Below are 24,076 nucleotides of genomic sequence, written 5' to 3'. Positions count from 1 at the left end.
AATTAGATTACATGACTTATCACATGCACTTATAAGAAGAGTTGCAGTGCAGATAGATTTGAGAAGTCTGCGTTACTGTGAAACGATAAGAAGACTTGGACCAGCGTTAGTACGCGTGGCTGGCTAAGACGTGGCAGAACTTGGCAATGATCCTATAACCTGTAAACAAGGACAAAGTCTGCACGTCTGTGGAGGAGGAAGGACACGATAAAGAGATTCAGAGCTGCTCATCCGGCCGCCGGATCGAAGGCAGCGCCGTGAGGAAGATTAAGGGAAAGAATTGTAATTTCCCTGCGAGACGCGGAGCCTCGTGTCCATCACGGCAGGACGGACGCAGCCATGCAGGACGACTTCCCGACACGGGGAGATTGTCTTAGAGCAGCGTTCAATTAATCGCCTCCAGTCTGCAGCTCAATACTTCACCTCCTCGCCTCTGTGACTGTGTGTGTGTGACTGTTTCTTCCTGCCCTCTTCTTCCTTCATCCCTCCTTTCCTTTCTCTATTTTATTCCCATCACCATTCTCCCACCTTCCCTTGTCCTCCTGTCTCTTTCTGTGCTTCTCATCCCTCCTTCCCTCATCTCCCCTCCTTCTTCCCTTTCTTGTGCGTTTCTGTCTCCTTTTTTCCTCCTTCCCCTCTTCCTGCTTGCTTTCCGTCTCCTCTTCATCACTTCTCTCCTTCCTACCCCCTTCATCTCCCTTTCCTCACCTGTCTCCATCCACACCCCCCTCTTCTTCCTCATCCTCCTCCCTTCATCCAGGTATCGACCTCATCGTGGCGTTTTATGGCTGCCTTTACGCCGGCTGCGTGCCGATCACGGTGCGACCGCCTCACCCGCAGAACATCGCCACCACGCTGCCCACCGTCAAGATGATCGTGGAGGTAACGAAGCCTGAATCTGACGGATTATTTCTGATTTCCAAAGATCTCGTTGTCTCATCCAGTAACAATAGTCACCATCTCTCACTGAGTTTAAGCCGCAGAGACGCTAAATCCACAGCAGGGAAACCAACAATAAGTTTCCAGTCACAGTTTTAGTGTTATCCTGAGTATTGCCTGTGAATATTCTCATTCATCCAGGTCATTGTAAGCTTTAGGGCATTCAATCGTTCGCAACTGGACCTCGTCAGTTTGTCTTAGAAGGCGTTTCGCCTCTCATCCGAGCAGGCTTCATCAGTTCATGCGCAACCAGACTAGACAGGACAGCTCTAGTCCAATGCAATGGTGTTAGGTTCAAGTATTTATCCCCTGAGTGAGGCCATAGTGATGACAACAATGGGACACTAACGAGGCAAACGACTGTCGTTGACATCCAAGGGTTGCACCCCACCCCACCTTAATGGGGGGATCGTTGCCTCACAATAGAGTGATACCATTCTTGGTTTTGGGGGTTGGCCTCACTCAGGGGATAAATACTTGAACCTAACACCATTGCATTGGACTAGAGCTGTCCTATCTAGTCTGGTGCGCATGAACTGATGAAGCCTGCTCGGATGAGAGGCGAAACGTCTTCTAAGACAAACTGACGAGGACCAGTTGCGAACGATTGAATGCCCTAAAGCAGGGGTCGGGAACCAATGGCTCGCGAGCCAGATGTGGCTCTTTTGACGGCTGCATCTGGCTCGCAGACAAATCCTTTGCGCACGCGCGAGCCAGCGACTAGAAAGCCGGTTCGCAGTCATTTCAGTGGGAAAGTGGCAAACATACATGTCGTTGTGTCTATCTATTTATCTATCTATCCATCAATCACAAAGGAAACGCAGATGAGGCAACGCAGATCGGGTAGTGACAGGCACTGTTTAAGTGAGGCTGCCGTATTTTGCTGTCGAAAATAGCGGTCAATGTGCGCATGCGCAAAGGGGCGCACTACGGCTCGTCGTTAATCCCGCTGTCAGCTAACTAATTTTTGACACGCTTCTGAGAAGATGGCTAAAAGAAAAGTAGTAGAATTTGCCTTTGTGGAGAAAGCTGGTTCTGTGGTGTGTCTAATATGCAATGATAAAATTGCATCTATGAAGCGGTCAAATATAAAGCGGCACGTCGACACACGCCGCTTTATATTATACATGCTGCATTTGCATCGAAATATCCTACTTGTATTTTTAGTTTTAAACATATTGTATGGCTCTCCTGGAATTTCATTCAAAAATATGTGGTGTTCATGGCTCTCTCAGCCAAAAAGGTTCCCGACCCCTGCCCTAAAGCTTATCCTGAGTATTAGCATTAAAGAAATGAAAATGAATAGAAAAACCAAAACTGTTTAACATGTACGATGCAGATCCCCCCCTGAAAAATGTTTCAGATAATCTTTGCACAAGCACACGGTCGATTTATTCAAAGTCATTCATCGTGGCGACACTGATGCTGTATTAGGTGGCACCTGGATGAAATGCAATCTGGAAAAAGTGAGTTTCATCAGTTTAATCCAAGTCCTAAATGATGGATAATCGGGACACTGTAACCTCGCTTTTATCGTTCAGCACGTCAAAGCGTGAGAGGATAGACAAAAAGTCATAAGTAAACAGAAAGATGGAGTGAAGGGGCAAAGGATTCGACAGCTCGAGGAAGCCAGGAAACTGGCCAGCGGTCTGGGAAAATAAGTGAATGAATGAATGTGAGCTGTGAATAACAACGAGCCTCGTTCATCTTTTAAGAGCTGGCAGGAGGCGATGTGGGAGGTCAGAGCCGCACTCGCCAGTGGTGGAATTCAACAGTTTCAGGGGCCGATTTAAAGGCGCATTCCACGCTGTTGGATAACAGGATGTGACGTAATCTTGCCCGCTGAAGCGTTTTGTCAGATTCAAGCTGTCCGTTCTGGATCGTGCAGGTGAGCCGCTCGGTGTGTGTGATGACCACGCAGCTCATCTGTAAACTGCTGAGGTCGAAGGAAGCGTCGGCCGCCGTGGACGTCCGGACCTGGCCTCCTGTCCTGGACACAGGTACGCACACGGATAACAACAATCTGTGCTTTAAAAAGTAAAAAATTCAACAAAGAAATAAAAAAGTCATAATTCCGAAGGGCTGTAATTGGTCGTTTACTGCACATGTGCTGAATTTTAAAGCGACACTGATGGAACCAGCTCGCTTTTCCTTTTAGACGATTTGCCAAAGAAGAAACCTCCTCTGCTGTATAAACCGTCCAATCCCGACACCCTGGCCTACCTGGACTTCAGTGTCTCCACCACCGGCATGCTCGCTGGAGTCAAGGTAAACACACACACACCTGTCCAGTTTTTACACAGTCTTAATGATGCACATTTTTAGTCCATGAGGCGTCATTTCTTCAGTTTTCAGAAACTTCCATAAGTGTCTGAGGTACGACTTGGATGTCAGCTAATTACATGTCGAGAGCTGGTTCTTACTGTAGTTTGGATATGAAATTAATGCTAACATAGCTTGCTAATATGTTCACATAACAGTATACTAGCAATATGCTAACATGTTGTTCAGGAGGAATTTATAACATGTTAAACATTCTGACGGCATGCTACCATTAGCATTCTTAATGTTACATGCTATAAATTAGCATGTGGTATCTTAAAGTTGCTACCCTGCAGGCTAACTAGTTTTAATATTAGCAAGCATTCTAACATGAGCATTTAGCTCAGGGAACTCTTTTTTTGGGTAACACCGTGACTGTTACTGAACTTTATTTACCCAAATATTCTTAAAGTCTTGATTTTTAATGCATTCTGTGTTTTTGTTTTTTTGTTTTTGTTTTTTTTGTTGTGTAAAGATCACAACTCCAGCTAGCATAGCATAAACTTCAAGTCCACTGTAAGTGAAATGTCACATCGGGTCTGATTTTGACATCAGCCTATTTATGTTTTGACATTTGAAGAATTAGGACTGATTGATTGCTTGATTAACACTGATTAAAGGTCAACATTTGAAAGCTGTAACACTGGAAGGAGACGCCTGCATCATCACCGTCATGAGCGCTGACACGTTTCTGCATATATTCAGTAAAACACTTCATTCGGCGGTGGAGTGTTGGAGGTGTGCAGAGAGACGGTCGTGACATTTTAAAGATTAAAGCGTCTATTGATTCCTGCTGCAGCAAAACAAAGCTGCATCCTGTACTCAGCTCATTGTTTCTGTACCACCATTCGTCTGTGTGTGTGTGTTTGTGTGTTTGAATCCACTGAAGCCAACTTCTTTTAAACAAGACCTTTTCTTGTTTGGTCTCTGATCCATCCATGTTCAAGCCTTTTGTTTCTGTTGGCTCACAGAGCTGATGGAGGCCATTCATCTGCTTCCAGACAATAAAAAGAAACGTAAGCAGCATCAGGAATTCTCTCAGGAGGGAAACTACCTGCATAAAATGACACTAGAAGACTGAGAAAAAAGCTGACAGCTAAAAATGTAAAAAAAAAAACAGACAGAAAATGGACTTCAGGTAAAAGCTGTATGTCCCACTTTTAACAGAAACATTGTGAAATGAGAACACTCACTTTGATCTATTAGTTGGACCCAGATTTAACAGATTAAACCAGATCAAGGTCCTGATCTGACCTCCTCTCTGCGATCTGTTAATATTCAGAGTCAGGACGACATTTTATCAGTTATTAGTCTCACCTGTAACGACCTGAGATAACTGTAAATTAGAGAAGACTGAAGATAGACGAAGCTCCACATTTCAGCTCAGATATTAATTTCTCTGTTACACATGAGGGAAACCGGAGCGTTGGTTCATCTCTTATCAGGGTAAATCTCACCTTTGACTGCTTTTACTTGCTTTTTATGTTGGAATTTAGACGTTTTCTTGGATTGTAACCTCAGTCATGAGGTGCTGTTCCCTCAAATGTGAACTGTTTTGGTTCTGTACACAAAAAGACAACATTCAAATATATCTATAAAAGACAATATATCACAGACTGTTTTTCTATTATTGTTCCTGGTGCGTTCACAGACCAGCAGCCTTTATCAAGATGCAAACAGGAAATCAGTGTTTGACTCGAAAACTAGGAACTAGAGCACAACAACACTACAATGCAATTTTCTTCTTTTCTACTTTTTAAACAAGATGCTGAATGTACAGAGCAGGATTTTTTATTGACTGTAAAATAAACTTCTTCAGTTGCAGCTGTTGCTTATCAGACGACATATATGCCGATACCGCTGTATCTGGGTTAGAATAATATCAGTCCATATGTCCGCACGTCATTTTGCATCATCATCACCATTAACAAAAACACAGAAGCCTCATTAATGAACGCTTTGACAAACACTGATCAGCCAAGAGGATTTCCTGTCCATTATGTTTAATCAGTGTTCTTAATGAGCAAATCAGTCAGTGAAACAAGGAGGTCAATTCACCTGGTCTCTGCTGCAGAGCCTCCTCATATCTCCTCCTCATATCTGTGGATATATTTCTAGTTAATCATGTTTAGCTACAGTAACCTGGAGTCATTATTTGTTTGCAGAAGTTGCATCACAGAAAAAATGATCCACTACTTGCATGAACAGGCGTTAATGACTGAACCTTTACTGAGAGGCGTGTATGTGTCCACTGTTCAGATGTCTCACACAGCCACCAGTGCCTTCTGCCGCTCCATCAAGCTGCAGTGCGAGCTTTACCCGTCCAGGGAGGTCGCCATCTGCCTGGACCCGTACTGTGGCCTGGGCTTCGTCCTCTGGTGCCTTTGCAGGTCAGCTCTGTTTTAAATATCCGCTCCGGTCAGGGAGGGTGGATGCGGAATGAAGGGGTGAAGGCAGGTCAAAGAGGAAGTCTGAAGAGCACCTTTCACACATTCATCTTTTGACTGTTTGTTTAGAAGATGCTTCAAAAGTTTCTATACTTTACTAGAAGGCTGTACAGGCTTACACTTGGTGTGTTTGTCTAGACCAGGGGTCGGGAACCAATTGCTCGCAAGCCAGATGTGGCTCTTTTGACGGCCGCATCTGGCTCGCAGACAAATCCTTTGCGCACGCGCGAGCCAGCGACTAGAAAGTGGGAAAGTGGCAAACATACATGTCGTTGTGTCTATCTATTTATCTATCTATCCATCAATCACAAAGGCAACGCAGATGAGGCAACGCAGATCGGGTAGTGACAGGCATTGTTTAAGTGAGGCTGCCGTATTTTTTTCCAAAATAGCGGTCGATGTGCGCATGCGCAAAGGGGCGCACTACGGCTTGTCGTTAATCCCGCTGTCAGCTAACTCATCATTAATTAGCAACAGCATAACAATGTTTTAAAAAGAATTCAGAGACTTATTGTACTTTAAAAGTGTTGAAATTACATAAAATGCACACATTTACTTGTATTTTTAGTTTTAAACATATTGTATGGCTCTCCTAGAATTTCATTCAAAAATATGTGGTGTTCATGGCTCTTTCAGCCAAAAAGGTTCCCGACCCCTGGTCTAGACTGTAGCACATGTTACATAGTCAGCTAGCTGCACTGAAAGCCACTGAAACCTTTTCCGCTGGGTGTTCTTGAAGAATTATTTTCATCAGTACCCCAACGTAACGCCTCCACACTCAGCTCGTCTCTTGTCTGGTTTCCCTCTGCAGTGTGTACTCAGGTCACCAGTCCATCCTGATCCCTCCGTCCGAGCTGGAGGTGAACCCGGCTCTCTGGCTGTCGGCCGTCAGTCAGTACAAAGTCCGAGACACTTTCTGTTCCTACAGCGTCATGGAGCTCTGCACCAAAGGCCTCGGTCTGCAGACCGACTCTCTGAAGGTGAAGAGGGTGGAGCATTTCTACTGTGTGCTTAACATGTTGTGAATTTAACTAACAAGAAACCAGATGAGGCTAAGAAACAAATATCTGATGGATGAGACAACCTTTCATTCTCCTTGTTGTCCCCTTCAGTCTCGAGGGTTGGACTTGTCTCGGGTGAGGACCTGCGTGGTTGTAGCGGAGGAGCGTCCCAGGACAGCCCTGACACAGTCCTTCTCCAAACTCTTCAAAGACCTGGGACTCCACCCTCGAGCCGTCAGCACCTCCTTCGGCTGCAGGGTCAACCTGGCAATCTGCCTGCAGGTCGGTCCCACTCGCCTCTTTGCTCCACTGCTTACCGGTCGCTTTTTGGCAGAGACTGAGGACATGTCTTGGTGTGACCTTGTGGCTGGATTCACGTCTGAAATTCTGCATTCACGTTTGAGAAACTAGCTGCTTTCGTTCTTTATGACACGAGAAGCTGATGTTGACACAGCTGCTTGTTTTGCTTATGTGTAGAAGTTAGCTGGAGCTGAGCTCTTTGTTAGCCGGCATTTTGCTAAACGTCAAATAGCCTCAAAGGTAAACTGCAGTCAAAAGCACAGTAGCTGTGTCGTGCTCTGGTAAAGACATAAGCTGCACGTAGCTTAGAAAGGACGACCAGGATGTTGTGATTGTCTTTATTCTTGTGCATCCAGCTTTTAGGAGTTTTGTTGTAGAGTGCATTGTATCGTCTGCAAGGTGCAAGAAATTGTTTGCTCTCTTATCCAGAGTCAGATGAACAGATGGACATCAGTATGTCTCTACGCCTCCAGTGCAGAGATACAGGCTAACAGCTAACTTAGCTCTCAAAGTGAAAAATGCACCTTTCTACAGCTCCAAAGCTTTTGTGCTCCTCTAAAAGGAGACAAGAAGTAAGATCACAGACTGGAACTATTTCAGTATTTGTATGATAACTTAGCCCTTCGTAAGATGTACCAGTATTTATGAAATACAATCATTCAGAAGTCTTTATATGATGATTGGTTTTTGGCACCTGGTAGCGCTGATGTAGCATCACGCAGGTCCAGTTCTCAGTGCTTTTTAGTGCACTGGTAACCAGCTTGCTTGATGACAAGATTCAAATTGTGAAAAGACTGTGTAGAGTCATTGGAAGGCGTCAGTTTTCTGTTTTGATGGAGGTTAACGGTTTCCTCCTGCTTCCCATCTTTGCGCTAACATATCTCTGTATTAGACGCACAGAGATGAAGCTGATACCCATCTTCTTGTCTGATTCGGAGTACGACGCCAAACAGGTGAAATGTAAAGTAAATGGGTTTTCATACCCTACAGTTTGAGGGTTGCAGGTTAGTCCATCGCTGCTGAAACAGAGAAACCTTTTAACTGGCTGTCTTGATTTGCTCTGCATTGAAAGTTTACAGCGTTAATCAGCTGACTGATTTCACAACTCGTGGGCACTTGCACACTGTTCATCTCTGGCTTTGAAGTGTAAAAAAAATGAATGGATGTCAATGCAACAGTGGTCAAATGCATCTGTTAAGCTGCTGGTGTGAAGCCAGCAACAGTGAAATGTCAGTGGGTGATTAGGTTACAGGTTCAGAGAGCTAACAACCTCAGTCATCGGAATATACAACCAATTTGAAGCCACCATCATTCTCTTCTTCTGCTGTCTTCCATCCAAACAAACCAATTTATGAGACATTCAGCGTTGTCTCCGCATGTCTCTCAGCTTCAGCTTCATCCTCCCATTTCAAGCTGATCATCGCTCTTACATTTCAGCTATGATTTGCAACCTTAAGGGGATCAAATCTGATTGTTCCCCAAGTTCACACGTAAAGTTTTCCCCTTTGCTCTCCTTAAGCTCAAAGAAAAACTTGAAGATAATTCACTTCATTTCCAAGTTTCTGTTAAATTAAAACATTGCTGACCATTTTAAAGGTTTAATGGTAAATACATTCAAGTATATATAAAGAATTTTGAAATATGACAGATCTTTGACATAACTTAGTCACTGAATCGGCAGAACATCGTCGTTGTACAGAACAGCGATTATTAACTGCATGGCTCATGACTTGAATTAAAGGTCAGTTCACACTAAAACAACTAATATTACTCTGTAACTTAAATTAACTTTAGCTATTAACTATTTCTAGCACTTTAAATGACTAAACTAACATTTGCCTGAACATTTTTTTCAGTTCTGACTGCTTGTTTTGTTCCTTTGAGTTTTCCGTTTTGACATTTTTCTTCCTTCCCTCCTCCCTCCTTGTTTTCATCATAACCCCACCCACATATCTCATACTGGGTTTTGTCTCCACCCTCCCTCCTCCTCCTGACCTCCTCCTCTCCTCCTACGCCCCTCTTTGCTGCTGTAGCCTCACAGGCTGGGAAAGCTTGCCGACCAGGTAGGGAACCATCATCAACCCCCCCCCCCCCCCCCCCCCCCAACCACCACCACCTCCACCCCACTGCTTGTCAGCACATCACTCATCAGCTGGCTTTAGATAAAAGTTTTTTAGGATTACTCCACTGAAAACGTAGATTTTGAGTTTCCAATACTCCCGCTAGGGTTGAAAGGTGTCTGTGGAAGGTTTGCAGCTTGCGCCTTCACAGATGACGGGAGGTGTCGTCAGTTTGGATTCATAACAGCTGGGGCCTGGTCGCACCAGCATGAAATAATGCACCATTGACCAACTGCAAACCAGCGTCAGTTGCGCTTGAAAAGTTCAGGTCTGAGAATGAAACAGATCTGTTGGTGTGCAGTTAGACAGAAGTGAGTTTACCAGACTCTGTAGCTGCTCCTCATCCGTCTGAGGCTGAAGCTACGTCAGCTACTAGCATAACACTCTCCAATATCAGAACAAACTGTAGGTGGTTGAGTTGCATTGCGGGTACCGTAGGTGCCAGGTTTTGACAAGGACGAAGAATGCATGTAGTAAAGCAAAATCATTTAAGATGTTTTCTGTTCAACAGTGTTTGGCGGGGGGGTGCACATACGTGACAAAAGCCAGAAATGTGTAACATCCAGTTTTTGTGACCCAGGCAGCAGCTGAACTGGGTCGTTTTTTTAAAATGGACAGTTTGGTAAATGGGATCACTGTGGTGGACACTGCAAACACTGTGAAGCTGTTACAACCCAGCAGATGGCAGTAGTGCAACATTTGTGTATGCCAACCGCCATAAAACTCAACAGAAGAGGAAGACAACGGTTCATAAGGCTGAACAGACTCGTCCTCTGTCGGCCGATGCTGAATGTTGGAGGTGCACATTGACGTGAAGGAGGAACACGGATAATGCAGAGCTTTGCACCAACTTTTAGCGTGGAGAGTTAAGAGCAAAGCTGCACCCTGCTGAATTTTGTGAGCTGCTCTTTGATGGATCAAGGACATCACAAAAACCAGTTTCCAAAAAGACAGAGGCTCCACTGAGACAGAATGGATGCGCTGAAAGCCAGCACGCCAAAACACGTGCTAAAGTGCCCCCTGGGAGCCAAAACTCGCATTAAAGTGCCCTCTTGGGAGCCAAAACACGCGCTAAAGTGCCCTCTTGGACACCAAAACGCGCATTTAAGTGCCCTCTTGGACGCCAAAACGGGTGCTCAAGTGAAGTCCTTGTTGCCCCTGCCCTTCAAAAAGTCTGTGCACGCCACTGGCAAGGTGGTTAAACTGTCTCTTCCGCTGCCTTTGAGCAATGCAGCACGTGAGAGGAGATCCTCCAGTCCAGATCTGGTCCGTCACCCGTCTCTCGGCCCTGATGCCACAGAGACATGTGACACAAAGCCAGCGTTGACCTGTGGATGGAGCTGTGGATCTGAGACTCAACCAGGGACTGAGAGGAGCATCTTCATCATCCACCATGCAGGAAGCTGAAGAGGAGGACAGTGATGAAGATTGTGTTCTTTAAGTCCACGCCATGTATGGGGTAACCACCAAACTACCATCTCCAGATACTCACCTGAGTACCTGACTAAAGTAAGTTATGTGCACCCCTGCATACGGGAATATAAATCGTCAGAGTGCTCTGACCTTTGGGTCGGCAGTCCATGAGAGGGTAGTCGACGGGCTTAAACAAACAAACAGGCGGTGGTGAGAAACATTCAGCACCACCTGCAAGGACGTGGACATGTTGTGGTGCTACTTCCTGGTGTGACCGGCCACTTACAATAGTTTCAGTTGTAACAGAGAGTCCACAGAAACTTCTCAGACCACTTGTCCACCATTGGTCCGTATGTTACAAACACTTTGCAAAAACATTTTGCTAAATCTTCTTCTTCTGGTGGAGTTTCAGAAGTAGAGAAGTTGTGTATTTAGCTGCCTCGTGGAGAAGATGCTGCCATTTCGTGCTGTGGGTGTGGGCTTCTGACTCCCAGCATGCCGCGGTGTGTCCGGTGGTGGGCTCTGTGTAGCTTCCCTCTGCGAAGGCTTTAATCCAGAATCACCCCCGAGAGAGCAAAGTGGACGGGAGGGATGGTGGAGGAAGAGAGGTCGGAGCGGGGGTCTTTATCTCTTTCTTGTTCTTCAGAATTTCCTCACATTGAGCAGATTTAGCTGATAACACATGCAGACCCGACAGAGGTCAGATCATTCCTCATGTGGATGTATGTTTTCAGATCACACGTCATCACCACCTCTTTCCTCCATCTTTCTGTCCCTCTTTTCTTTCCTCTAAAAGACTTCATTGTGGCTTTTCATTTGCATGTCGATCAAGTGGAATCTGATTTTAGAAAGCCTTGTTTTTAAATGTTGGGATATATTTGCTTTCATTTCAATCTGTGTTTCGTTTTTGCTGATTCCTTCGTAAAATCATCCCACCGCTGCCGCTCCCATTGTCCTCCCCCGTCGTTCAGTAGATGTCGTAGAGGTTCGGCTCTCAAAGCTTTTCCCTCTGCTGTGAAGGGAAAGCTTGTCTCTGAGAGCACTCATGCACGAGCGGCAGCATCCACCGCGTCCTGGTAGCAGTAGAAGTAGTTGCAGTGGTAGAAGAAGTTTGTCATGCAGTTGTACCCTGGTAGCCGTTGTATAAAAGGACATCGTGTGACCCTGCAGTGTTAACTGTTGTCGTCGGTGTTTCTCAGGGCACCTCAGGACCCGACCCCACGACTGTGTATGTTGACATGAGAGCGCTACGCCACGACAGGTGAGTTCAAAGAGCCACGCTGAACAACTTATACACTGCTTTGTTACAGAGACGTGGGAAACTGATCTAAGTCGATGCTTTTCAGGATGAAACCAGTCAAAACAGAGATATATCAGCCACTGCATGATTTTAAGTCTCTTCAGGATGATAAATCATGTTTTGGTGGCTAACACACACTACTAGATGGTGTACAGTCACTGGAAGCTGAAAACATTATCCTCTTTTCACCTTTTGTTTCTAAAGTTGGACATTTTAATATGGGGGTCGATGGGGATTGACTCACTTTTGGAGCCAGCCTCATGTGGCCATTTGAGGAACTGCAGTTTTTGGAGCTTCCACGTTGGCTTCGTTTTTCAGCCCTGCAGGTTGCTGCTTGTTCAGACTGAAACATCAGTAGCAGCTGTTGGATGTGTTTTCTTCAGAATTAGTCGTGGAACAAAGACGCTGACTCCTAATGATTCATCCAGCGCCACCAACTGGTCAAAACTCCCGAGATTCAAGACAAGTCTGTGATGCTTCATTTTATTCTGTAGTCTGAAGGAAAAAGACAGTTATTGATTATTGAATTTTAAAGTGCATGTTAATTTCCAGAGGAAATTCCTTGAAAAATGAACTCTGTTCAACTAAATATCCGTTACAGTTTATTTATTATTGGACATTTTTAGTCTTCCCTGTTGAAATAACTCACTTGAACACTGTCTCCATTGTCCTTCCTGCGAATTTTATTTATCATATACAAATTCCTTTGTTGGAAATGATAGGAAACTACAGAACTGTTTCCAATTTGGCCTTCATATAAACACATTTAAACAACAAGCTGCTTTTAGAAGGCAAGCCTTATTAATTACCTTTAGAATAAAATCAGAAACTGCATTTTAACTCTATTTTATTTGCGTAAATGTTTTTGGATTTTTATGCTCAGATAAGCTCAGTAATAACGTCCTGGAGTGAAATGTCACCCCACAGCCATCTGTTTCCGGCCCTCTCTCGCTCAGACAGTAGATGTATTCTGTGCTGCAGCACTCGCCGTTTGTTGCTGTGGGATTCGGGCCCGTTGCGGCCTCCACCGGGCGGCTGAATGTGAAGCAGCGGGACGTTTGTGAATGAGAGCACGCAGCTCAGCGAACACTCCCAGAATAAATAAAGCGCTCGGGAAAGATGCTTATCCTAATGCACCGCTGGCTCTGCAGCTAAGAAGCAGCTCTCCCGGCTGATTGTGAAAAGCTTGAATATAATGAGAAGCTGAAAGTTTCCTCGAGACAAGATGATGATTTGAGGCGTCTCAGCTTGACACCCCGGCTGTCTCCCCTGCGCTTCCTCTAAAACACCTCCAGTCTGATGAAGACGCACTTAAAACCCATCAAACCCAGTCTGAGTCACATTTCATGCTGGGTGACACCATAAATAGCGACTCAGGAGTCTCCAGAATTTGTTTTGCCAGAGTTTTGGCTCAGAGGAGAAGTCTGACTCTGTGAGCCAAGCAGAGGCTTAAAAATCGCCGCGAGGGCTCAACATTAGTGTCAGATTTCACGTCTCGAGTTGGCGAAACATTGTCAGTTTCCAGGCAACAGAGACGGACAACAAGTCCGGGAGGACGAGCGAGACTTCAATTTATTCGAGTATCTCCTGACAAGGTGGTCCGGTGGGATTAAAAGGAACGACTCCAGCTCACGGTTGAGACTGTGTGCGAAATGTAAATTTGAAGACAGTCAGCTGCTGCTACTGGTCCCAGAAGCTTCCCAGTGTGTCCGGGAAAGTTTCCCGTTCTCTGATCCAGCAGATCATTACGGCCGCTTCCCTCCAGAGGAGTCCCAGTACAGGAAGCAGCGAGGCTGTTCAGTCCTGCTGCGTATAAATATGACTGTCAGTGCGCACGAGTACATGTAATCACTGCTGTTTCTCCCAGAGACGCTTCATGTTCCCTGTTTCTAATCTGACCAACCACTTCTGTCAGCTTCCTTTGAGGATCAACAGGTTTTTTTAGCCTTCAGTGGTCAGAGCGAAGGTATAATTGTTGTTTTTGTGCAGCATTCTTTGTTATTTCGTCCCAGATTACAGAGATCTGTCAAAAAACTGCAAAAATGACTAGAATAGAGCATTGATCCCCAACCCGTGGGTCATTTGGTACTGGGCCGCACAGAAAGAAAAAATCTTTTCCATTATTTTGTTTTTTCCCATAATTTGAAAAACAGGAGGTGCCTGACAGTGCCAGCCTGCAGCCAGGTCCTCTTGACATGATTAAAAAGTGGATTTACGTTCATTATTATTGTTATTATTACTATTAAAGAGAAAATACCACAGTTTTTAATGCCCATCTTATCATTTTATTTTGTTTTTATCTGCTACACCTTTAGACTGTAAATATTGTCAGACATTAAACTGGGCCATGGTACAGAAAAGGTTGGGGACCACTGGAATAGAACACGTTTTTAAAGAGGTGAAACAAATTGCAGGTGTTTTAAAGAAAATTCGGAAGAACAGACTGAATATTTACAGTTTCTATAAGCAGAACATAAATGCCGGAGTGTCTTTTCTGTTCGCTTCGTGCCTGTAACAGTTCAGTTTACAGACTGCAGCTCTTGGTTTTCTCCGCAGGGTCAGACTCGTGGAGCGGGGGTCACCACACAGTCTGCCCCTCATGGAGTCTGGGAAGGTGAGCTTTTCCTTTGTCTCTCCTCCCGTTAAAAAAAGAGCTGAAACGCCGATGCCGATGTTCTGTCTCTGCTCTCGGAACAGATCCTGCCGGGGGTCCGGATCATCATCGCCAACCCAGAGACCAAGGGACCAATGGGAGAGTCACATCTGGGCGAGGTTTGGGTTTCAACAAATCACTGTGTGTCACTACGGAGAGCAGAAGAAGCCTCCTAACCTGCTGCCTTATTCCATCGTCTTAAATGAACGTGGGAAACCTGACAGAAACACACTCGGTGCTTGCTGTCGTACCACGAAAGGAACTTTGATGTGATCGAAGTGATTCGAATGTAACTGTGGAAATCACAAATTCAATGTTTCCGAACTATTTCTTAATATTTCAGAAAATAAAACGAATCACTGAACAGTCAAATTAAGGCAATCGTCGTTTGTTATTCTTTAAAGCCGCCTCCACTCAAAAATGTGTTTTTCCTTTTGTTCCTTCAGTTGGATGTTTGAGCTTGAATTAAATTTTAAGGACTTTAACAAGATAATTTTTTTTTTTTGTGGAAAAAACATCGTAGACACAAATGATTATTCATTTATTTGCATCTTAAAACATGTCTGGAGGGAATATTTTAACAGAAAATAACATTTTAAACAGCAATTTTCAAGTTTCTTAAAAGAAAATAATCTGAAAAGTAAAATAATAATCCGTCGTCGGCAGCAGTCAGTTTCCCTTTATTACATTCTACTTATTGAAGACGGCTCCGGGCGGTGTAACAGCTGGCGGTGTGTTTGCAGATCTGGGTGCACAGCGGTCACAACGCCAGCGGTTACTTCACCGTCTACGGCGACGAGGCGCTGCAGTCGGACCACTTCAACTCCAGACTCAGCTTCGGAGACACGCAGACCGTGTGGGCTCGGACCGGATACCTGGGCTTCCTCCGCCGGACCGAGCTGACGGACGCCAGCGGAGGTGAGGGCGCCGCCGAAATGTCCTGTGAATACCTGCCGGGGGGGGGACACTTGCGTATCAATAAGAGACCTTGTTTGGGTGAGCCGACAGGTGGAGCAGGGATGCAGCAGTTCCGAGTGAGACCTTGTGGGGCTTCGTATGTGATAACCAGCATCTTGAGATCAGTTCTGTACTCTATGTGGAGCCGGTGAAGGGAGGCAAGCATCGGGTGATGTGGGGGTCTGAGGTTAGCTTAGTTAGCGGGACGTTCTGCAGCGTTCTGCAGGAGCACCCGGGCTGCACGAGAACAGAAGCAAAGAGCGCTGCAGAGGTCAAGGCTTGGATGAGTAGTTCTAGATCTCTGGTTGACGGCACTGATTTGACTCTCTGGGGGTGTGTTTGCATGTGTGTGTGTGTGCGCGCAGAGCGCCATGACGCCCTGTACGTGGTCGGTGCTCTGGAGGAAGCCATGGAGCTGAGAGGGATGCGTTACCACCCCATCGACATCGAGACCTCCGTCATCAGGACACACAAGAGCATCACAGAGTGGTGAGAAACAGCCGCGAGCTGACAGTGACCCGTGAACGAGACACGAAATTCACCACATGGCGAAAACAATGATGCCGTTTGTTGGAACTGATTCATTTTTAACAGCTTTAATTGTGACCAGTGTTTTTAATAGTTGCTGCAGGGTCAGGGGGCTGACCTGCAACAACTGGGTCACTTACTGTCCACACTTCTTTCATTTTCTGAACTGACTGCGAACATGAGCGTCCTTATTTGCGAGGTCAAACCTAGGTTTCCTCTCACAGGCCAAAGACCTGCAGGTTAGGATGATTGGCCACTTTAAAACTGTCCATAGGTGTGAATGTTAGTGCGACTGGCTCTCCGTCTCTATGTGTCAGCCATGTGATTGACCCGACGTAGACCTAGACGTAGCCGTTCCAGACCCATGCATGCACAAGTTTAAACGCCAGTATCACAGACTGTTCACAAACGAACAAATTAATGCACATAAGGAATCATTTCCTGTATCTGTGTCACGTGGGTGTCACCACTGGTGCAGCAAAGATGGATCAAAGTGAGGAAATACCTCCACGTGTATGAACAGTAACTAATACGCCATACATGTGCAAGTGTTACTTGGTTAGTTTGTTTGTTAGTTAGATATTGACCCTTGCCTCTTTCGCTAGCAGGCGTAGCTAAAGGATGGATGAAAGACTAACTCTGGTTGGAAGGTTTTATTTCTTGGCACAGCTCTTTGTACCCAGACTGTGCATCACTCTGACCGAACGTCTCCATTTTTAAGTTAACGAAACTGAACCATTTCAAATTTTTGGGAAACAAGGTTACCTTTAAGACCGAATTCAGGGATAAGGGTGAAAGGACTTCAAATTTTATTTTAGTTATAGATTTACAGTTATGAAATACTACCTTAAATTTTACTACATAAATAACTTTGTAACAACAAAATGGACAAAAATTTGTTACATTTTGTTGAAAATTGACTCATTTTAGGCTCCAATTATCACCAAACCCTGCGAGATGCTGGAGGGATATGTATCACCTTGTTTCTTCTTCTTCTTCTGTGCCTCCAGCGCGGTGTTCACGTGGACCAACCTGCTGGTGGTGGTGGTGGAGCTGGACGGCTCGGAGCAGGAGGCCCTGGACCTGGTCCCCCTGGTCACCAACGTGGTGCTGGAGGAGCATTACCTCATCGTGGGCGTGGTGGTGGTGGTCGACATCGGCGTCATCCCCATCAACTCCCGCGGCGAGAAGCAGCGCATGCACCTACGCGACGGCTTCCTGGCTGACCAATTGGACCCCATCTATGTGGCCTACAACATGTAGCGCCCCCTAGTGGCCGATGTGGAGGTGGATGAAGGATTATTTAGGAGGATGCAAAGACGGGCTGCTCCTGAGACTGAAAATTTAAAAAAAAAAAAAAAACGGAGCCTGAGGCTGAGTTTGTGGCACAAGGGGTGAAAGTGGAGCCTTTTAGCCCTGACTTTCGTCTCTCAGGCAGCACTTACTCCCAGGCTATGTACCGCTGTCAGCTAGCTCCCAGAATCAGGTGGTTAGGTGGTTATTTAGGTTTTTAGCCTTCAGGCTGAGGAGACTCGTACTCAGCTTGAGAGGAAGTGCAGCCAACCCACATCCAGGGCAAGAAAGACCCCATTTGTGCCGATGGTTTACTGAAAAGAGGCAATCTGGCCGCCGGAGACGGTGGGAGAGGACAATCGTTGACGTAGCGATCTGGAAGTTTAAACTACGTGTGGCTCGCTCTATATTTTCCTGTTAAGTATTTGCTGAAGTCGCTTGTTTTAGCTTTTTTCGTTTGTATTTTAACTTGTCCTCGAAAAAGTTTAGGCTATTTTTTGAAAAGAATATTTACAAACTGTGGCAAAAAAACGATATTTTCCGTTTTTACGATGTCAACCATTACAAAGAGCGAGATACGTTTTGATACGAGGGTGGGGGTCTGAGTCCTTCAGTTTTACGATGAGGTACTTCACGTTAGCTTCACGTTAGCTTCTTTTCTTTTTGTAAGCGTGTTGCGTTTTTTTTATTCCATGTTATTTTCTGAACCGTCGTCCCGTCTCAGCGGGAGCTCAGTGTGCTAACAGCTGAAGCCTTTAACTGTTTATTTTTCCGTACAAACACGCTTCGACTGAAGCAAAACAATACAGAAATTCATATCATGTAAGTATGTACAAAAAGAAGCTGATTTAATTTATTTTGTTCCTCTTTTAGAAGTATATGACGAGACGTTCAAGAATGTTTTGCTCTTGAATATTTGCTAATATAAAAAAAACAAAAAAGCATTGTATTATCTGGAGTGAAACACACTCTTATCAAACATTATGGAAAATAGAAATATATGATTATAGATTCTATGGACAGATGAGTGAAGATGGGTTCCCAGCAGACAGACGCAGTTTGACACTCGATGCTTTTTACCTGCTTGTTGGTCTGAAATGTTTCAGTCCGTCAGATGGAAAATCAGCTTTGACGACTTTTATTCCACATGAAGAGTTCTGAACCGAATTTGAACTTTTATTTATTAAGTCTGTAAAAGTTTTGACCTTTTTGCTCCAAACAGATTTTTTTTGGTGCGTGGTTCTTTAAAATGAGTCATACGTGCCCTTAAATTAGAAATCACTCCCTCAAAATTCTCACTGGTGCTTTTTAGCTGAACTCAAAATGCACATAAAACCAAGCATACTTTGGGGTTCAATGAAAACGAGATGAGGATTTGCAGCTCTGGACCCTCTTTAAAGTGTTTAAACTTTTAAAACCCTTTTCTGTGTGCAGCAGCCAAACTATCTCGATCTGCTGTCTCTGAGTTCAGGATCAAACTGAAATGTTGTGGTCCACAGAGAGATCATACTTATACATTTCAGGACACAAATGATTAATTTTGAGGAATAGCCAAACGATTACATTACTGAATTCGGGGGAAAACTGAGGATAATAAGTGCACAGATCGTAAGCTGATCCAGGACCTTTGCTGACCTCCAGTGGTGACAAAGAGGAATTACAACAACACATAAAAAAAACAAGCCTCTGACACGAGTTTCTCACTTTGGATCAGAACTCTTCATGCGTCACGATTATCAGGGAACAAACAGCTTTCCTGAAACAAACAGGAATCATTTTAATTCGTCCGCCATCATTCAGCCTCTCCTGACTGAAACTCAAACAGACCGGCAGCAGTACTGGATTATCTTCTCTGAGCAGGTGAATCCTCGTAAAGGCAGGTAGGCGAGCGGCCGCTACTATTGTAAATACCAGAGTCAGAAGTCCTTCGTATTTTTACAGATCAATCAGGGCTCAAACAGTGATGTCACGACAGGAATAAAGACTGAACCAGGAAGCAGAAGGCGAAGCCGTTTTACCACACACCCTTTAAGTCATTACAGAGCCGCGGAGAGGTCAAAGGTCACGGGACTACGACGGCGGGAGGTTGAAGCTTCTTGGGCGAGAATGTCATACTTTGAACACACGAGGAGAAAAGCACTTTCTTCACATTTGTTTGTTTCTCTTTCTTTTAGCAGCAAAATGTATGTTTCCCCCAGTATGTTTTTTTTAATGGTTTTAAAAATGTCTTATTTGAGTTGACAAAGTCTTTCAATTAAATAAATATTTCAACAATTTTGACAGTAAAAACGGGATGTTGGTGCATTTATTCACAGTGATTGTTGAACAAATGGGTCTGAAGTAGGTTTAATAAGTGTAGTGCGTACTGTGCAGCGTTATAATGTCGCACTGTGCTTGAATCTGTCACTTCTTTTACACTCAGCTCCCAAAATGTCCCAGCTGGCAAATTTAAATTTGCATCTGTGATCCAAACTCACTGTCAGTTTAAACAAGTTGTTGAAGTTTAGATTGAAAAATTGCAGCTAATGTGCAACAAGCTGGAGGATGAAACAATCGGTCAATTCATTATCCGATCAGACTGTTTTGGTGATCGATTGATTGATGTGACTGAGGGGCGTATTACGCAGGAGCGTCCGAAAAGTCTAAAACGATCGACGGTGGTGCAGAATGCAGAGTATGAGGAAAAATAAAGCGTGTAAAGCTGTTGTAGTCCATAAAACTATGACCCTGAAAATGAGCATAACAAGGCCTCTTTAATAAGCAGCTGCAGCCTGTTAGTGACTGTCCTATACTGTGGACCAGTTGAAGCACTTACCTTATTAATCAAACTAGCAAAATAACTTATTTTTTTTAATTCCATATAACAGGCTTATTTAAGTGACAACATGCCATTAACACTTTTTCTTATTATCAACAAATCCACTAATGTGTCTCTGCTCTCATTACATTCTGACTTCCTGTCCGTGGCTCTCAGCTCAAACTTCATTAGTTCCCACTGACGATCTTTAAAAACTGTTCTCAAATATTCAGTTTTATTTTGAAGAAAGTCTCCGTAATGTCCCTCATGAAATTTCAGCAGACGGGAGGAAATAGAGCATCTGTTGGGGACTATTTTCAGCGGCGGATTAATCCACACTGGGTGCTGTAGTGAGTGTTTGTGGCAGCAGGACGGTGTGTGTGTGGGACTGAGTCAGAACAGTCAGTGTGTGTGTTCATGGTGATGAAGGAACATGTCAGACAGACTAACAGTGAGGCTCACTGATGTGTTTTTAGTAGTTTCTGGACAATAATGGAGCTCTGTGGCTCAGAGGAAGAAGATCTATCAGGCTGTGTGTGTTTGGTTTCGGGCTTTTCATGGGATTTGTTGACAATGAGACAAATACAGAAAAACACTTTAGTAATCACTGCCTCTATATGCTCTAATTACTGTACATATCCTGCAACAGAATGTGATAACTTGTTAATCCTTTCTAACATATACTGACCTGAAAACAGCACAAAGTCAATATATTTGATGTCTGACACCATTTGCTTCATTGATTTCTGTAAATATCTGCTTATTCTGAATCTGATGCAGCAACACGTTTCAAACACTTTGTGACAGGAGCAACAAAAGACTGGAAAAGATGTGGAACGCTCCAAAAACACCTGTTTGGATCATTCCACAGGTAAACAGGCTGATTGGTAACAGGTGATAGCATCATGATTGAAAGGCTCAGTGGTTCACAGCGAGGATGGAGCGAGGTTCAACACTTTGTCAACACGTGATTGGATAAAGAGATTAATACCTGGACTCAGGAACACTTCAGGAAACTCAGTTTGTCTGGAAATGATTTCATTCTGTTTTTATTTAGGTTTTAAACGGATCATTGACGATTAGTCTGTGCTCCTTTGAGGGTTTGACAGTGTAAAATAATGGCCCACTGACACTAACAAAACAAGTTTTATCGCCGTTCGCTCACGCCGTTTTCAAAGCGAGAAAGACATTCTGTCTCACCTGTAGTCGCATCTTGTCATGCAGGTAGTTCTGGTTTTTCTTCGTCCAGGTTCGGAGTCTTTCCAGAAACGTCTCCTGGTTGCTTCTGTCAGCAGTTTCTTCAAGAACTACTGTTCTTGGTAAGAAAGTAGTTCCATGTAATCATCATCCAGAGTAACTGGAGTCGTGCTTCTGGAAAGAGCCGTTCCTGTTACACCTGTTAAATATCTTTCTTCAGTTTTGTGCATGAAGAACATCAAAACCAAAACTACCTGCAAGAGTAACATCCAGCTGAGTGAAGAGAGAAACGGTCTCTGAGCGTTCACATTTTATTGTCCGGTAAAGTTGAAGATTATTGATCTCAGAATACGAAACTTTTGCAGAAAGACTGGCTGATATTAAGCTGGGTCATCAAAAACAACAAAAACACGGGAACTCGTTGATACATTTATTTCCTCCATGTTAGCACATAGAATATATTTATGTACATATTGCTAGCTAAAGCATCAAAAAAAAAAGCCAGGAGCATAGAAAATGTTAAGCCACAATTAATAGTTTACATATGGACAGAACAGAAGATGACCTACAGGAGGTGAGAACAAAGAAACCTTCACGCTGCTTTTATTCCAGTCACAAGTACATAAATACTCTCTAAGTACAAGCAGGATTTCATGTAGTACTCGTACAGTATGATGAACTCAAACACTCTGGAATAAGAACAGTGAAAAGTCTGATTATGGGCGACAATCTGATCGATTTACTCACTTTCACGAGCTGAAAACGGCAAAAGATGTGATTTAGCTCGACTGAAGTTCCAGAAAATACAAAAAAAACCCAACTCGTCATTGTCATATTGCATTTCTCTGAGGGAGTGCAACTACGTCTTTTCTTACATGAGGAGAAAAAAAGAAAAACAGAAAGAAAAGGAGCTGCAGATACACACACACCTTTTACTCATGCAGTTAAAAACCAGAGATACAAACTGGAATGACATCAAAAGGTTTTCCACATAAGGAGAAAAAAAAAACTTTTCACACTGAAATCTTTACGGCTGGATGGACGAATATAAAAACAGTGGAAGAAAACGTGTGTGTGTGTGTGTGTGTGTCACCTTCAACACGTGTGTCGGTTTGGGAGAACATGCGTTTATGGGTCAGTTAAAAACTCGTCGAAGGTGATTAAAATGAAACAGTGGACCAAAACCGGAAACACTGAGAATGACACAAACCTCGCAGCGAACAGACGCCGCAGCCGACATGAGAACGGTTGTACATTGTACAAAACTATAGCTAACAGTCATCCAGATCGCTGAGAACACAGAGAAGAGAACTGCTATAACAGGAGGGGGGAGATACTGACAGAGTCGTATTTACATGTAGTGCAATGATGACGAAAACAGGAAGTCTGACCTGAAGCCTGCAGAGGAGAGAATAAAGAGCTCAGATCAGATCAAACACTTAACGCGAGCTGCAGCTGCACGCTGGGTGAGGACAGACGAGCCAAACAGCTGAACCGTACAACGTGTTACGTCTTAAAGTGATGCACTTAAACGAGTTTCCAAAGAAAGACCCGGAGACCAGGGAGCGAACGTCTGGAACGACGGCGACCGTAAATTCTCTGATGGCGGGCTGCAGGAATGATCAAATCCAATTAAAACACCAAAACCCATCAATGAACGGATCCTCCAAACCTCTAAAACCCTTTCTGACAGTAAAAGGAGAAAATCAATGTTTCTCTTTGTCCTATTTGTTGACAATAAGAACAATACCTTCCTGTGACATTTCACAATAAAAGCTTCCGAGTAAAAGGAAAGATTATAAAAATGTCCCAATTCCAGACTTCACACAAATTCTGAGCAAGTCTCGAGTGTGTAGAGCATCTTCACTGCGAAAGAGCCAAACCTCTGCAAAGTGTTTGTGCAGGCAGAGCTGAAACCAGCAGCAAACCAACTGGTTTTGATAACTGACAAATCAAATAAATGATCTATCGAGCGGACATGGCGACTGCGTGTTTGCCTTTGGCTGCTGCACAGACGAAGAAGTAGTCAGAAGGTGTGTCTGGGCTCGCGTGACATTTTCACTATTTTACAAAATAAACAAACTAACTGTTGGTTAGATTCATCTGCAATCAGTAATGCTGACGGTGAGGTTTCTGTCATTGTTCCGGTTCAGTGGCAGCTGCATCATCTCGGCCCCGTATCGTCTCGCATGTTGATTTCTTGTCGTAGATCCTTGATTGAGTTAGTGTGTAGGAAAGAACTGGGACACAGCTGCAGGAAGATGTCAGAATCTTTTTCTTTAAGAAACATTTTGTTTTGCTCCGTCACTGTTCGACAGACGTCTGCCGGCTCGTGTGCCGGACCACTTCCTGTCGGCGCAGAAGCCGGAATAACTGGACGTCTTCTGTACTAACGGCACATACTGCACACAGTCAGTACGCAGTGTTTGCACACAGTCAGCACAGGTACGCCACCTGAGCTGACGAAGGAAGGGTCGAGTTTCCATTCCAGCAAAAAGAAGCAGCAGCACTTGGTTCCCTCTTTACTGCCCACTATGCGAGAACTTACGGTATTTTATTTGTCACATGTCAACAGAAGCTCAAACTGATGAACAGCAGCCTGTGTGTAAAAAAAGCGATGCGTCTGTACAGAGTAACTGAAGCGTTTTCCTCCGTTCAGTCAATCTTCATAACTGAGGAAACAGTCGACAAACTTTAAAAGTGTCACACTTCAAAAGGAAGAAATCAAAAACTGGCAATTACATTGCCCCTTTAGAAAACAAAAGATTCCAAGCACCATATTTACAGACCACCGACACTTGACATCCAG

The 24,076-nt window shown here is 44.2% G+C and overlaps 1 protein-coding gene across 6 annotated transcripts in view; it reads left to right on the top strand.

The window, feature by feature from the left end:
• The window catches only part of LOC121614598 (disco-interacting protein 2 homolog C), a 197,020-nt gene extending 177,503 nt beyond the window's left edge, over window positions 1-19,517 (top strand). For 4 of the 6 annotated variants that reach the window (XM_041948562.1, XM_041948561.1, XM_041948566.1 and 1 more), the window contains exons 26-38: window positions 761-882; window positions 2,828-2,939; window positions 3,098-3,207; window positions 5,521-5,651; window positions 6,520-6,688; window positions 6,821-6,991; window positions 9,043-9,072; window positions 11,742-11,803; window positions 14,399-14,456; window positions 14,540-14,614; window positions 15,239-15,413; window positions 15,818-15,941; window positions 16,991-19,517. In XM_041948562.1, the coding sequence (XP_041804496.1) occupies window positions 761-882; window positions 2,828-2,939; window positions 3,098-3,207; window positions 5,521-5,651; window positions 6,520-6,688; window positions 6,821-6,991; window positions 9,043-9,072; window positions 11,742-11,803; window positions 14,399-14,456; window positions 14,540-14,614; window positions 15,239-15,413; window positions 15,818-15,941; window positions 16,991-17,243 (1,592 nt within the window). In that variant the 3' untranslated portion in view covers window positions 17,244-19,517. The remainder of the gene's footprint in view (window positions 1-760; window positions 883-2,827; window positions 2,940-3,097; window positions 3,208-5,520; window positions 5,652-6,519; window positions 6,689-6,820; window positions 6,992-9,042; window positions 9,073-11,741; window positions 11,804-14,398; window positions 14,457-14,539; window positions 14,615-15,238; window positions 15,414-15,817; window positions 15,942-16,990) is intronic. The other 2 variants (XM_041948564.1, XM_041948563.1) reach the window with 1 other exon arrangement.
• Window positions 19,518-24,076: the final 4,559 nt, after the last annotated feature.

This window comes from Chelmon rostratus, chromosome 12 (genome assembly GCF_017976325.1).
Source record: "Chelmon rostratus isolate fCheRos1 chromosome 12, fCheRos1.pri, whole genome shotgun sequence".
Classification (NCBI taxonomy): domain Eukaryota; kingdom Metazoa; phylum Chordata; class Actinopteri; order Chaetodontiformes; family Chaetodontidae; genus Chelmon; species Chelmon rostratus.
The sequence above is the reverse complement of the archived record's forward strand: the minus strand, read 5'-3'. Positions and strand labels throughout refer to the sequence as shown.